Raw genomic sequence first — 12,121 nt, 5'->3', positions numbered from 1 at the left:
AGAGGCGTTAATAGGAGAGAATCTGAACTAAAAATTGACATTTTACAAAAATGATTGATGATGTTAGCAAAAAATGTTAGTTCACCTAGCAATAAGTTAACTAATGGGCAAATTATAGTGGCATTATAAATCTAAAGAGGAGAATATAAATTCCAAAACCTTAAAGAGCAATTTGTATTAAATATAAATCTCAAGAGGTATAAATATAATTTACCTTTTTTTTGAAAAATGGTGATTGTAATTTACCCAATAAAAAAAATAATACTATATACACCAATTAATATATTAACTAGTGTATCAATCGATGATATGACATAATTTAAAATATTTTTTATATTTATAATTTGTGTAATGAGTATGATCAATAATAATGTTACAATTAATATTAATACACTAATTAATATAGTAATTGTTACATGTAGTACCTCCGATAAAAAAAGGAGCAACAACTAAAAAGTGAGGGGGTTTAGGAATGACAATTTGAAACTAACTTGACAGGGACCCGACCCCAAATAAAACGATTTTTCCCCAAAAAATATCCTCGATGGGCCGGGGATGGTATTCAAAAATGAATCTCCGATCATTTTTCGAGTCGGGGACGGTGACACATTTCCCAGCCCCGGACCCGTCCCCATTTATCCCGATATGAAATTACCGTTGTACCCCTCTATATATATATGTGTGTGTGTGTGTGTGTGTGTGTTTTTCTCTATTTTTTTGACTCACTTTAGGCTCTCTCTCTCTCTCTCTCGATTTCTCTCTCTCTCTAAAACCCTCCCCTCCCTCTGATCTCACAACCTCACGTCGATCTCTCTCCCTCCTTCCGATCTCCATCATTGTCTCATGTCGATCTTCCTCCCTCCATCCGATCTCCATCATTGGCTCTCGTCGCTAGTCTCTCTTCTCTGAAGCGCTCTCTCTCTCTCTCTCTCTCTCTCTCTCTCTCTCTCTCCACTCTCCATCACTGCCGATTATCGTTCGTCGTTGTCCCTCCATCATCAGAGTTTTGTTGCTTTTGTTGCCTTACCAACGCTGGTGTGAGATCTTCGTCCATCTGAGCTCATACCTGTTATTGCTAAAGATGAAAAAAATGATGATCTGTTGAATGTGTTAGATTTTTTATTTTTTACATTTGATGAATATATATGCTCAAATTTGTTGATGATGTTGTTGTTGTTGATGAATATACATGCTTAGATCTGTTATTGTCGAATATATATATATATATATATTTTTTTCGCAGGGGAATTTTCGGGGTTGAAGAAACCCGATCCCTGTTAGGGGGCGGAGGCGATGATAGGCTTTCCATCGGGGATCGGGACTGGAGACTGCGAAATTTCTACCATCGGAGATCAAGGATCAAGAACTGGGAGTGTAATCCCCAGTCCCGTCCCGACTCGTTGTCATTCCTAATTAATAGTTCCCAACAAACACATCAATAACACATTATATAGCTCTAGAGAGATACAAACTAGCTACTAGTACTAACCACATGTGAAATTGTACTATACACTTTTTTTTATCATATATATTTTTAAATTATAATATTTTATTTATTTAATTATAATTTTATTTTAATTATGATTCATAAAATTTTTAAATATATTTTATATATTATTTAATTATAATTCATAACATATAAAATTATATTATTTTTTTTCCTTTAATCACAAGATACCTACCGTGCGCCCATAAGTTTTTCCTTGAAGACATAACCTGAGAAAGTAGCTGTTTACCCAACGATTTTTCTGCTATAAAATGGAATTTGAGTTGAGTTGACATGACTCTTAAACCAAAAGACACCAACACTCTCTGTCTCTCCGTGTCTCTGTCTCTGTCTCTCTCTCTCTCCTCTTTCTCCGGGACTTTTCTGGTGCTATGCTATGCTATGCATCATGCGTCATACAATTCATTTATTGCTCCTCACCCTATGAATTTTAATGGTGACAGAGACACTAGCGATTTTCTCTTTCAATACATGTGATAAGCATTTCGAAAACAAAAATTTGGATTCGCGGTTGATTTTTTAATTATCTTAATTTAGGTACCGTTTGGCAACAGGTTGATGTAGTCAAAAAATTATTTAAAAAATCAAAAAATTAATAATTCATATTAAAAAATTAAAGATTCTCTTTTCTCTCTACTTTTTGCATATCTTTTCGTAAAAAGTTAAAAAATATGACAAACATACTAATTTTTTAGCTCATATTTTAACCAAATAACTAAAAAATTACTAAATTAACCTGTTTCCAAACGAGGCCTTAGAATTAAAAATTTTTGTTTGAGACAAATTTTTTAATTTTTATGAGAAAAAAATAAAATAATTATAATTTAGATGTTACATATTATCTTATTAAACTAAAAAAATTATTTTTTCTTTTTATTACTATTTTAATAAATAAATAAAAACTCATTTAACTTATGCCAAACATGGACAATAATAAAAAACAAAAGACAATATTTTATTATAAGAATTTACTGGGCGAGTTTTAAATTATTGAACTTGGAATAGAACTTTTGAGCCTCTTTCACAGCTTTTTAGATGTATATAATTATTTGTAGTAAGAATGATTATCTAAATAATATACATCTATGACTATATACTGGTCACAGACGGCCAAACAGGCCACAGATTCTTAATTGCACTTGCAAAGTGCCACTAATAAATTTGTTTTATTATCTAACATAAAAAAAAATTAATATATTATAGATTATTCTTAATCTTTGATTTTGTCTCCACATGTATTGACGGACTTAACTATGATCATTAATATTCTCTAGTCAAAGATTAAGATCTCGATCTCTTCAGATATTGAAAGAAGATTTGATACTCTGTTTCTTTGTCACTTACAATGTGGGCATATGTGTCAATCCAATTTTATTGGATGTCTTCTAATACAAAGTCATATAAAAGTTGATACTTGATAGTAACCCAATAATATATAAAGAATTAGCCTTTTTTGGTTAGAAAGAAGTTAGGTTCAGTTCAATATGCCTGTTTGGTGCAGCTTAAAAATTGTTTATTTCAGTTTTCAATTTAATTTAAGTTATTTTGATGTGTTTGGTTTAGCTTATAACTTTTTGGAAGTCAGAAATCAACTTATTGTTTGAGTGGGGCAGGAGATACTTAATTTATAAGTCAGAAATCAGCTTATGTTCATAGTTATAAGCTATAAGCTATTTAGGCATAAACTATAAGCACTTTCCCACAGCTCTACCAAACAGGGCCATTGATAATACAAAAAATGGTACTCAAACCCCCCAGCAGTCTAAGCCCACCAGACTTTTTACGAGCTGGGTTGGGCTGCAAATCAAAACCTTGGGCCCCAACCCTGCCAACAGGCCTGGCCCAGTCAAGTTAACAGACCAGGCCAATATCCAAGACTATTTCTGGATTTTAATATTTCCTGTTGGGCTTGTGGGCCAGGCCGATGAGCTGCCTCTCTCACATGGATCAACAAGCCTGGCTTGACTTCAGACCCTAAGACGAGCCCAATGAAAACCTCATCAGGTCAAGTTGCCTGCCCAGGGAGCAGCCTTGGGCTGACCAAAAGCATCACGGGGCCGGAGCCACGGGTCAAATGATAACCCTTATCTACACGTAATTTAACAGTACCTAACTCGCTATGGATTAAATTATATTTTATTAAGGCATTCCTACTCACATGACTAATGACACCATGGAATGCAAGCAATGAAAATGATCAACCCAGAAAGTCAACTTCTGTCCAGTTATGATCAATCCTATACAGTGGAGGATCGCATAGTTCTTATTCTCAAATGCATTCTTGTCAGAAGATAGATGTGTAGACAAATTAGCCATTACACATGTTCTACAGCAAAGCACCTACACTTGTTGAGAATGTATGAAACATCCCGCAAAACACTCACAAAAATAATCGATAAATTAGATAATAAACACATGTAATGAAAGCACACCATAAAGGATAAAAATGATGCCATTATGTATATGCATCTACATCAAAACACATATATAGAAGATTGACAAGTATGCAATCATATATACATAAATAAACAAATACTTTGTATATACACGTGATTCACGAATTTTTGGTAAGCAAATAGTCCAATGATAATATGACATGGTCAAACATACCATTGTAATCACACACTGCTCAGCATCACAGTATTTCATTAATCATACAGCTCAATTAAACACAATACAAACCTGTATGCATCTCTCAGGGAATCGTCCTGACAGGAAGTTGCTCATTTGTTTGGCATTCTTCCTTTACGGAGATACTGTGTACATTTTGTAGCCTAATCTTCTGAAAAAGATACAGCTTCTCAGCTTCGGCCTCATTCAACCGGAGTTCCAGGTATTTCTTGGCATATTCTTCTGATTTCGCTGCCTTGGCAAGAGTAATCCTCTGCAGCCTCTCAGCCTCTTGTCTAGCCTCATCAGCCTTAAGCTGAAACATATCAGCCTCAGCCTGTTTAAGCCTCGCAATGCTCTCCAACTCATCTATTTGCTGTTTCTTCCGTTGTCTCTCCAACTTTAATTCAGCAACTTCCCTAGCCTTCTCATCGAGCTCAAGTTCACTAGCCTCCAGTGCCTGGTGTGCTTTCTTGAACATCCTCATCTTCTCATCAGCCACCATTTCCATTTTCTTCAATGCCTCCTGCACCACCTCAGCAATTTGGTTGCATGCCTCCTGTGGAGCTATCACACGTCTATCTTCTCCAGATTCTGGATTTCTTGATGAGTCCATATCAAGTTCTGTACATAATTATTACATTATAAGAGGAGAAGAAAAGAAATGAGAAGGGGAAAAATAAGAAGAAGCAGAGTTGAGAGAGAGGGAAACTTCAAATGCAGCAACTAAGTCCCAAATGAATTCAAAAGAATGTTTAAACAACTAATCATCCAATAGGGTTATCATCTAAACCTAATTCTAAATGCACATTTAATATTGAAACCAACACAAAGATTTCAGACAATCTAGTACTTGATTGAGAACCTATAGAACTTTAATTGAGATAATGAGACTTGAAAAAAGTAAGGTCAAATAGATAAAAGCACGTAATCTTAAACATTATCCCGACATGAAAATTAAAGGCTATGCCAATCTGTACAAACTTATAAGTAATTTGTTAATATTTAATCCACAATTTATGGAAACTAGATCCCCTTTTTTCATGTTTAGACATAAAAAAGAAATTTCCCTGTTCAAAATAAGAGTCAAATCATTAGAAAAAAACATAAAGAAATTCATGTAGAATAGAAGCCAGTCAGGTAAAATAAATTAAATTCAGATAAAACTTAGGCTATGTTTGGCAATAGCTAACAAAGCTACATTTTTTTGCCGAGTTTTTTTTTTTGTATTTTTTTAAAAATGTGTGCCAAAATGCTTTACTTTTTAGGTTTGTCAAGTCTAAATAGATCTTAAAAGTAGGAAAAAATTGAAAAATTCCAAAAAAAGTTCACTAGAGAAAAAAAAACTCAAAAAAGTCAATTTTAATGTTTTTTTTTTTTTTAGTTGTTTTTCAGGTCTGTCTAAAAGTGAACTTTTTTGAATTTTTCTTATTATAAAAGTTCACTAATGACCTAAAAAAGCCAATAAAAAAACTACTAAAAAAGCAATTGCCAAACCAACTATAAATGAGATTTCTGGAAGACTTGTGTAAATCTGGAACAGATTTGGCAGGCCATTAAGAAACATTGTACAACATTACCAACCTTGTCATTGGTTTTAAAAGATTTTTCACCACAAGCATGTCAAGAAAATTGGAATGGATTCAAGATATACGCAAAATCGAAAACCAACGCCAAAAACTCATACCCCCGAGATTCTACTGTGTGCAAGCCGCCGAGCCCAAATGATTTGTTGCAGAAACATAAAGGTCCAATAATGTTTAATGCATTACCCACAACATGAAAACTAAGCACAATGGAACAGAATTTTTCACTAATTAAATGTGGCCTTCCAAACAAGTTAATTGCTATCTAATCTTTCATGGAAGACATCTACAAAGACTTCCAACAAGAAAATGACCCTTGTGTTTTTTTCCTTTTTCTTTTTCTTTTTCTTTTTATTTTTGCTGTTGCCAACAATTTGGCCATGCCATTCAGAAAATTTCATTCATCAAGATAGCTAGTTAGTTAGATATGACTGAAGATGTCCAGCAAAAAATGTACCTTGGAAGAACATTAATATAACTCTGCATGCAATTGACTCCGCAGCTCCACCCTTCAATTTTTCTATGAGCTCCTCACACTTCCAAAAAAGCTTCCTCCCTGCAGGGTCCTCACTTCCCCCAAAGATCCTACTCACAGAATCGAGTTCCCTTATGAGAGCTTCCCGGTCCCAATTCGGTGCACACTGTTGGAATACATCTTTAACCCAGCCTAATAGTTCAGATGCCCTCTTGCATGCCCAGCACCTAAAAAGCATCTCACCAGGAACAGCTCCACTCTTAGAAGGGCCCATACCAATGTGTTTCTCATGAATCGCACAATCAATATGAGTCCAATGAGAACACAAATCACAACCAATCCAACGGCACGTATTCACTTCAAAATCAAACTTGTTACAGATCACGCACATGCAGAGATTGCAGAAGCCTTTCCTATTGGTGCATATTTCGCAGGCACAGTCACCTGCTGGAAGCTCATTTTGGCATGCAATATTTCTACATCGCTTATAAACGAAAACCTCAATTAAGGAAGTCTGAGAGAGGCTAATAGTTGGATGTAGGAATGCTTGAATTCCTGTGTTTATAGCAACAAGAATTTCCAGCTGAGTATGATGCGCTCTAATCAACGTCTTGGCAGTCAAATCAGACCTACTTTGTACAAGGCCTTGCAAAATAAAAAATTCCTCCCTATGCTGAGACCCACCATTTCCCTCAAGAATTACGTGAAGCCTGCCTTTTAACTCTTCTAGAATCTCTTCCGACAGCGAATGCATCTTTTCAGAAATTAGATCAACTCTTTCTCTCGCTATGTCCTGAAGAGAAATGTTGTTCGATTTGGAAACCCTACGAATGACTGGCTGTTCAGCAAGATCAGTCTCTACTCTTGCATTTTCTAGCTTATTTGCCATAATAGCATCAGCTGTTGGCCAGGTTTCTCTCGAACTGGCACTCTCAGCAGGGAACTCCCGAACCTTATTGTAATTTGATCGAGGTCCCAGAGGATCAGGTGAGCCAGGTGCATTTGCAGATGCTAGGAGTAGGGACGTGTGCAATCCACCGGCTCGCGGTAGCTGATGTGCAGGATTCATATTTGGTGAAGGTTGGTAGTGGCTGTTTGATCCAGATGACATTCCCATCAAACAAATTTACTAGTTCCCTTACTGTGATTAAAAAACAAGCTCATACAGTGTCATCCTTCAATGCTAAGGAACAGAAACAGATTGTATGTATAATTTGAGCTAAATTCAAATAAACAAATATTTGGAGAGAAGGGAAAGGTGTTAGAATTAAACAACTGAGATTCTGAGAGATTTTACAATTCCTGTGGCCTATCAATAAAGATCATGCCTTTCACCGGAGGTCATTACATACTAGGATCCTATTCACTCCATAGGTATAAATGCGGTTCAACTTCTTTTAACTAAACTAGTTTCACAAGTTTTTTTCCTTATGAGTTAATTATCATGCATGTGATATGATTAACATTCCCAATTTCATAGCACCATTCATTTGAAAATCTTTTCTCCACAATCTTCTTGGGAGAGAAAGCACAGAAGGAGCAATATTACAAATTTTGGAATCAGAAGTAATAAAATGAAAAGCCCTCTTATACATTCCAAAAAAAAAAAGGGTCAAGGAAATAAATAACCAAAAACACTTTATAGTCTTCCTCAATGAAGCATGTAAATTATAATCCATACTAAGAAGATCAACACAGCTCCAACATTAATTGCATCACCACAGAAACATCACAAAATTAAGAAAACTGGAAAAAAAAATAAAGCAGCTTTGTTTGACCAACACAATATAGCATATCACCGAATCACAGACTGGTTGGTTGCCAAGAAAATACCAAAACTTTTCTTTTCATTCATTTTCTCAGCATCCGAACAACAAACAACATTGGTTCATACATAAAGATAGAGTAAATACTCACCAGTAGAGAGGCAACGTGGAAAACGAGGGTAAATTAAGCAATCGGTGGTTGAATCTGTAAAAGAGTGCAGATTTCAATAACTAAACTGAAATTTTGTTGTTTCCATTTTTTTGTGGTTGAGATCAGAACAATCTTTTCGCACGCAAAACCCTCTCAACTAAGAAAGTCCATCGTAGACTAGGCGTCGACGGTGACTGACAGAAGACCAAGGAAACTGACACCGGCACGACCGGTTGTTTGTTTACTGGGTTGACTGGTTGTGTTTGTAAAAAGTGAAATTATTTATAAATCGAATTTGCTGTGATCCGAATTTCTGTTAATCGAACAATCGGTTTTACTCTCATTTATCATGATCGTCAATTTGTCATTTAGACGACTGGTCGAAAGTTGACTTGCCAGATGATCAGCATAAACAAATTCAAACAGGGTTATGCTAAGAACCAAAATATTTTATCCAATATCCTATCCAACCTCTTACATGGCGTGACGTGGGACTCGCATACACCTGAATTTGTGTAAATCTCACTTTATGAGAGAGATCTGATAAAATATTCGAGATCCATAGTATTTTTCATTCAAATAACATCAAATTAGCATGTCATCGTGTTATGTACAGGTAAAATAATATATTTATTTAATAAAAATATTATAATTATATTTAATTTTTTAGAGAAATTTATCGAAAAGTCCTTTATAGCTGAATTGTGTTCCATTTGATCCTGTTGATTTTTTTTTTGATTGACAACGCCATATTAGGTGGGATTGCTTACCCATAAGTCCTTTTTTAAATTTTTTTGTGTGGCCTGGACGAATATGCCATCACCTATTATATGGGATGTTCTGTTTTTCCATATTGGTATGTGCAATCCCAACAATTGTGGAAGTTGACAGTGGGTCAAAATTCATTTAAGAGGTATTATAATTAGGGTTTACATTGTGGGTTCATGGTCGTCTGTGCGGCTTAGAAATTCATCCGCTTACGTTCACACCGTCATATCACACAGGTTCTCTCTGCATTTTGTGTTACAGATTCCCCCCTCACCATGCCCACACTTCAGTAATTCCCCCCTCACCTCTGCACAACTTCGTCGATGTTGTGGAACACACCGGCACGTGAATGTTTACAGATAAACATTCGACTTCACGAACACAATAGTCAATTCCATGTATTCCCCTTCGCTACGCACTTGTAACCACACATTGACAACGATGCACAATTCCCATTGCAGTTGCATTTCTATCGCAATTTTTTTCATTTTGGGCTTATGGGTCTTTCTCACATACTTAGTCGTGTGTTATTTCTTACTGATACATGTGCCGTTATGTTGATGGACGCCTTTTTTATGCTTCTTTGTTCTTACCGGTCCACGAATGTCGCATATAATTTGCAATCGTCAAACACATTTGCTGAGGTTGTCGATTATGTTTGTTCGAAGTTTGCCGGACTCCTGCCGGGAAAATTCGAGTTGTTCTATAAGATTCCCGGCTATAACAACTTCTCCTTACAGAATGATGTGGACCTGAAGAATATGGTTTGCCTTGCGCGCTCGTTCCAGTTGCAGTTAATTGACGTGGTCATTGAACAACATCCTCGTCGGGATGACAACACTCCTGCCATTGACCCAATGATAATCCACGCACAGGGCACAACGGGGGATGCACTACCTAATGATTTCGGAATGGACGATGAAGTCAACCTGCTGCAATCATTTTGTCCCCACAAGGAGAAAGTCTTCCTTTCCGCTCCATGGGCAAAAGGTTTTACCCACATCGGACAACATTTCGAAGGTGGGGCTTCTGAATTTCGCAATGTACTACGGAAATACGCTGTTGAATGTGGGTTCTATATCAAATTTCTGAAGAACGACTCCGTTCGGGTAACGGCTATATGTGCTATGAACGAATCGAAGGCTTGCACGTAGTCTGTGCACGGACGGAAATTGTAGGCAAACGGATTTTTCTACTTACGAAAATGGAACAGTGAACACATTTGTGGCGTGGCTGTGCGTACGTCCACACACCCACTTGTTGGGTCTGATCTTGTGGCCAACATTGTATTTGAACGTGTGCGTGATAGACCACTAACCCGTCCGACCGAAGTGATATTGGACTTGAAACAAGATTACGGGCTCGATATAAGTTACCGAGTGGCCTGGCTATGTGTTGAAAAAGCGAGGGGAGAATTGTTCGGTGCACATTCCATTTCGTTTGACCAGTTACGTTGGTATAGAAATGTAGTATTGGAACACAACCCCGGGACCTACATTAACATTGAATACGATGATCACACCCAACAGTTCACACGCTACTTTATTTCATTCAAAGCATGCATCGACGGGTTCCACCATTGCCGTCCTCTGTTTTTCCTAGACACCACGTTCCTTAAAGGCCGCTTCAAAGGTTTTCTACTTGCGGCCACTGCAAAAGACGGAAACCAAGGTTAGTTTGTTCAATTTAAACCATCACACTACCCCATTCACATGACAACCAACCATACCACCTTTACACTATATTTTAACGTGGTCATTAACCCCCGGCGCTATGTTTCTGTCACAACCCTTGCATACCGTACATAATTAGTTCTACAAAATTTTCCAAATCTGCAGGTTTGTTCCCTCTATCATATGCGGTGGTTGATTCCGAAAACACCTCAAACTGGTATTGATTTCTTCATCATCTCGCGCAAGTGGTTCATGGGGACAGACCTCTAACATTTGTATCGGATCGGAACCTTGGTTTGCTTGAGGCAATGCTGACCGTATTTCCGAATGCAGAACATGCATTCTGTCTACAACATTTGCAGAGGAACTTAAGGGACAGGTTGCGTTACACAAACAGTATGCATCGGGCAGGTTTGGTTAGCAAATTACGACATTGCGCATACGCACCAACTGTTACCGCTTTTAACCACAGAGTTGAACAATTCCAAAAATCGAGCCGGTCTGTTGCATCTGAATTCCTAGCAAATACACATCCACAACATTGGGCAAATGCATTTTTCAAGTCAGTCCCACATGTTACTCAAAAAAACCACATGCACAACACATTTCCTCATAATGTTCATATTTATTTACCTACATGTTCTACTCCTTTTGCAGGGGGCGACGTTATGGTGAAATGTGCTCAAATGCTGCAGAATCATTCAACTCATGGGTCCGTGAGGCCCGTAACCTCCCAATCACAAGAATGGTTGACAACATACGGACCAAATTGATGCGACAAATGGCGAAACGTAGAGACGCTTCCCAAATGTGGACCGACACCATATGTCCCAAAATGGAAGATCGGTTAGAAAAAGCATTCAATGAAGGTAGATCATGGAAAGTGAGCCAATCAAACACTGATGTGTATGAAGTGCACTCTTTCCCATCGGTCACTGTTGACATCGGACGACGCACTTGCTCATGTTTCAAGTGGCAACTCAATGGGTTCCCTTACGCACATGCGATGGTTGCCGTCCGTAAGAGTGGGCGGGATTTGAACACATTGGTCGAACCATACTTCCACGTGTCCGAGTTTCGTGCCACTTACGCATCAAGCATTTTCCCAATTCCCACTGTCGAGCAACCGCCTTTCAACCCAAATGATTACGTCATAAAGCCCCCTACCGTGAAACGTCCACCCAATAGACCAAAGAAGAAGAGGATACTGTCAAAAGGGGAACATGTTCAGCAAATCAGATGCGGCAGATGTGGGCGCATGGGGAATCATAACAGGAAGACATGCAACGAACCCATTTAACCATATCCTTCCACCCGGCCACACCAGCACTAAACTATTATTACTATTCAAGTTTTTTCCTCGCCATATTCGATACAATACTTTCTTATTACTGTTCCAGTTTTTTCCTCGATGCAATATTTTTGTTTCAATTGTTTTTGGTTTCAATAATTGTGTATAACGCCACATGACAATGTCATAGCCAATTTACTATCATTGGCACACTCAGTTAATAATAATAGGTTTCCTTCATTTAATTTCATATGTGTTATCTCCACAACAGACTTTGGTAGTTCCATCACAAAC

The 12,121-nt window shown here is 37.4% G+C and overlaps 1 protein-coding gene across 3 annotated transcripts; it reads right to left on the bottom strand.

Annotated features, from left to right (window-relative positions):
* Positions 1-3,993: 3,993 nt before the first annotated feature.
* Positions 3,994-8,575, bottom strand: LOC114256386 (OBERON-like protein). 3 transcript variants are annotated; one of them, XM_028196018.2, is made up of 3 exons: positions 8,096-8,575; positions 6,161-7,319; positions 3,994-4,741 (listed from the first exon to the last, which is right to left on the bottom strand). In XM_028196018.2, exons 2-3 carry the CDS (start codon positions 7,293-7,295, stop codon positions 4,203-4,205), a joined length of 1,674 nt encoding a protein of 557 aa, XP_028051819.2. In that variant the 5' UTR covers positions 7,296-7,319; positions 8,096-8,575; the 3' UTR covers positions 3,994-4,202. The 3 variants fall into 3 exon arrangements, with proteins under 3 accessions (XP_028051819.2, XP_028051820.2, XP_028051821.2); XM_028196019.2 differs by having other exon boundaries at positions 6,161-7,337; positions 8,096-8,413; XM_028196020.2 differs by having other exon boundaries at positions 6,161-7,269; positions 8,096-8,413.
* Positions 8,576-12,121: the final 3,546 nt, after the last annotated feature.

Source organism: Camellia sinensis, chromosome 8, assembly GCF_055761805.1.
Source record: "Camellia sinensis isolate YWXY chromosome 8, ASM5576180v1, whole genome shotgun sequence".
NCBI classification, from domain to species: domain Eukaryota; kingdom Viridiplantae; phylum Streptophyta; class Magnoliopsida; order Ericales; family Theaceae; genus Camellia; species Camellia sinensis.
This window is presented reverse-complemented; position numbering and strand designations above follow the sequence as displayed.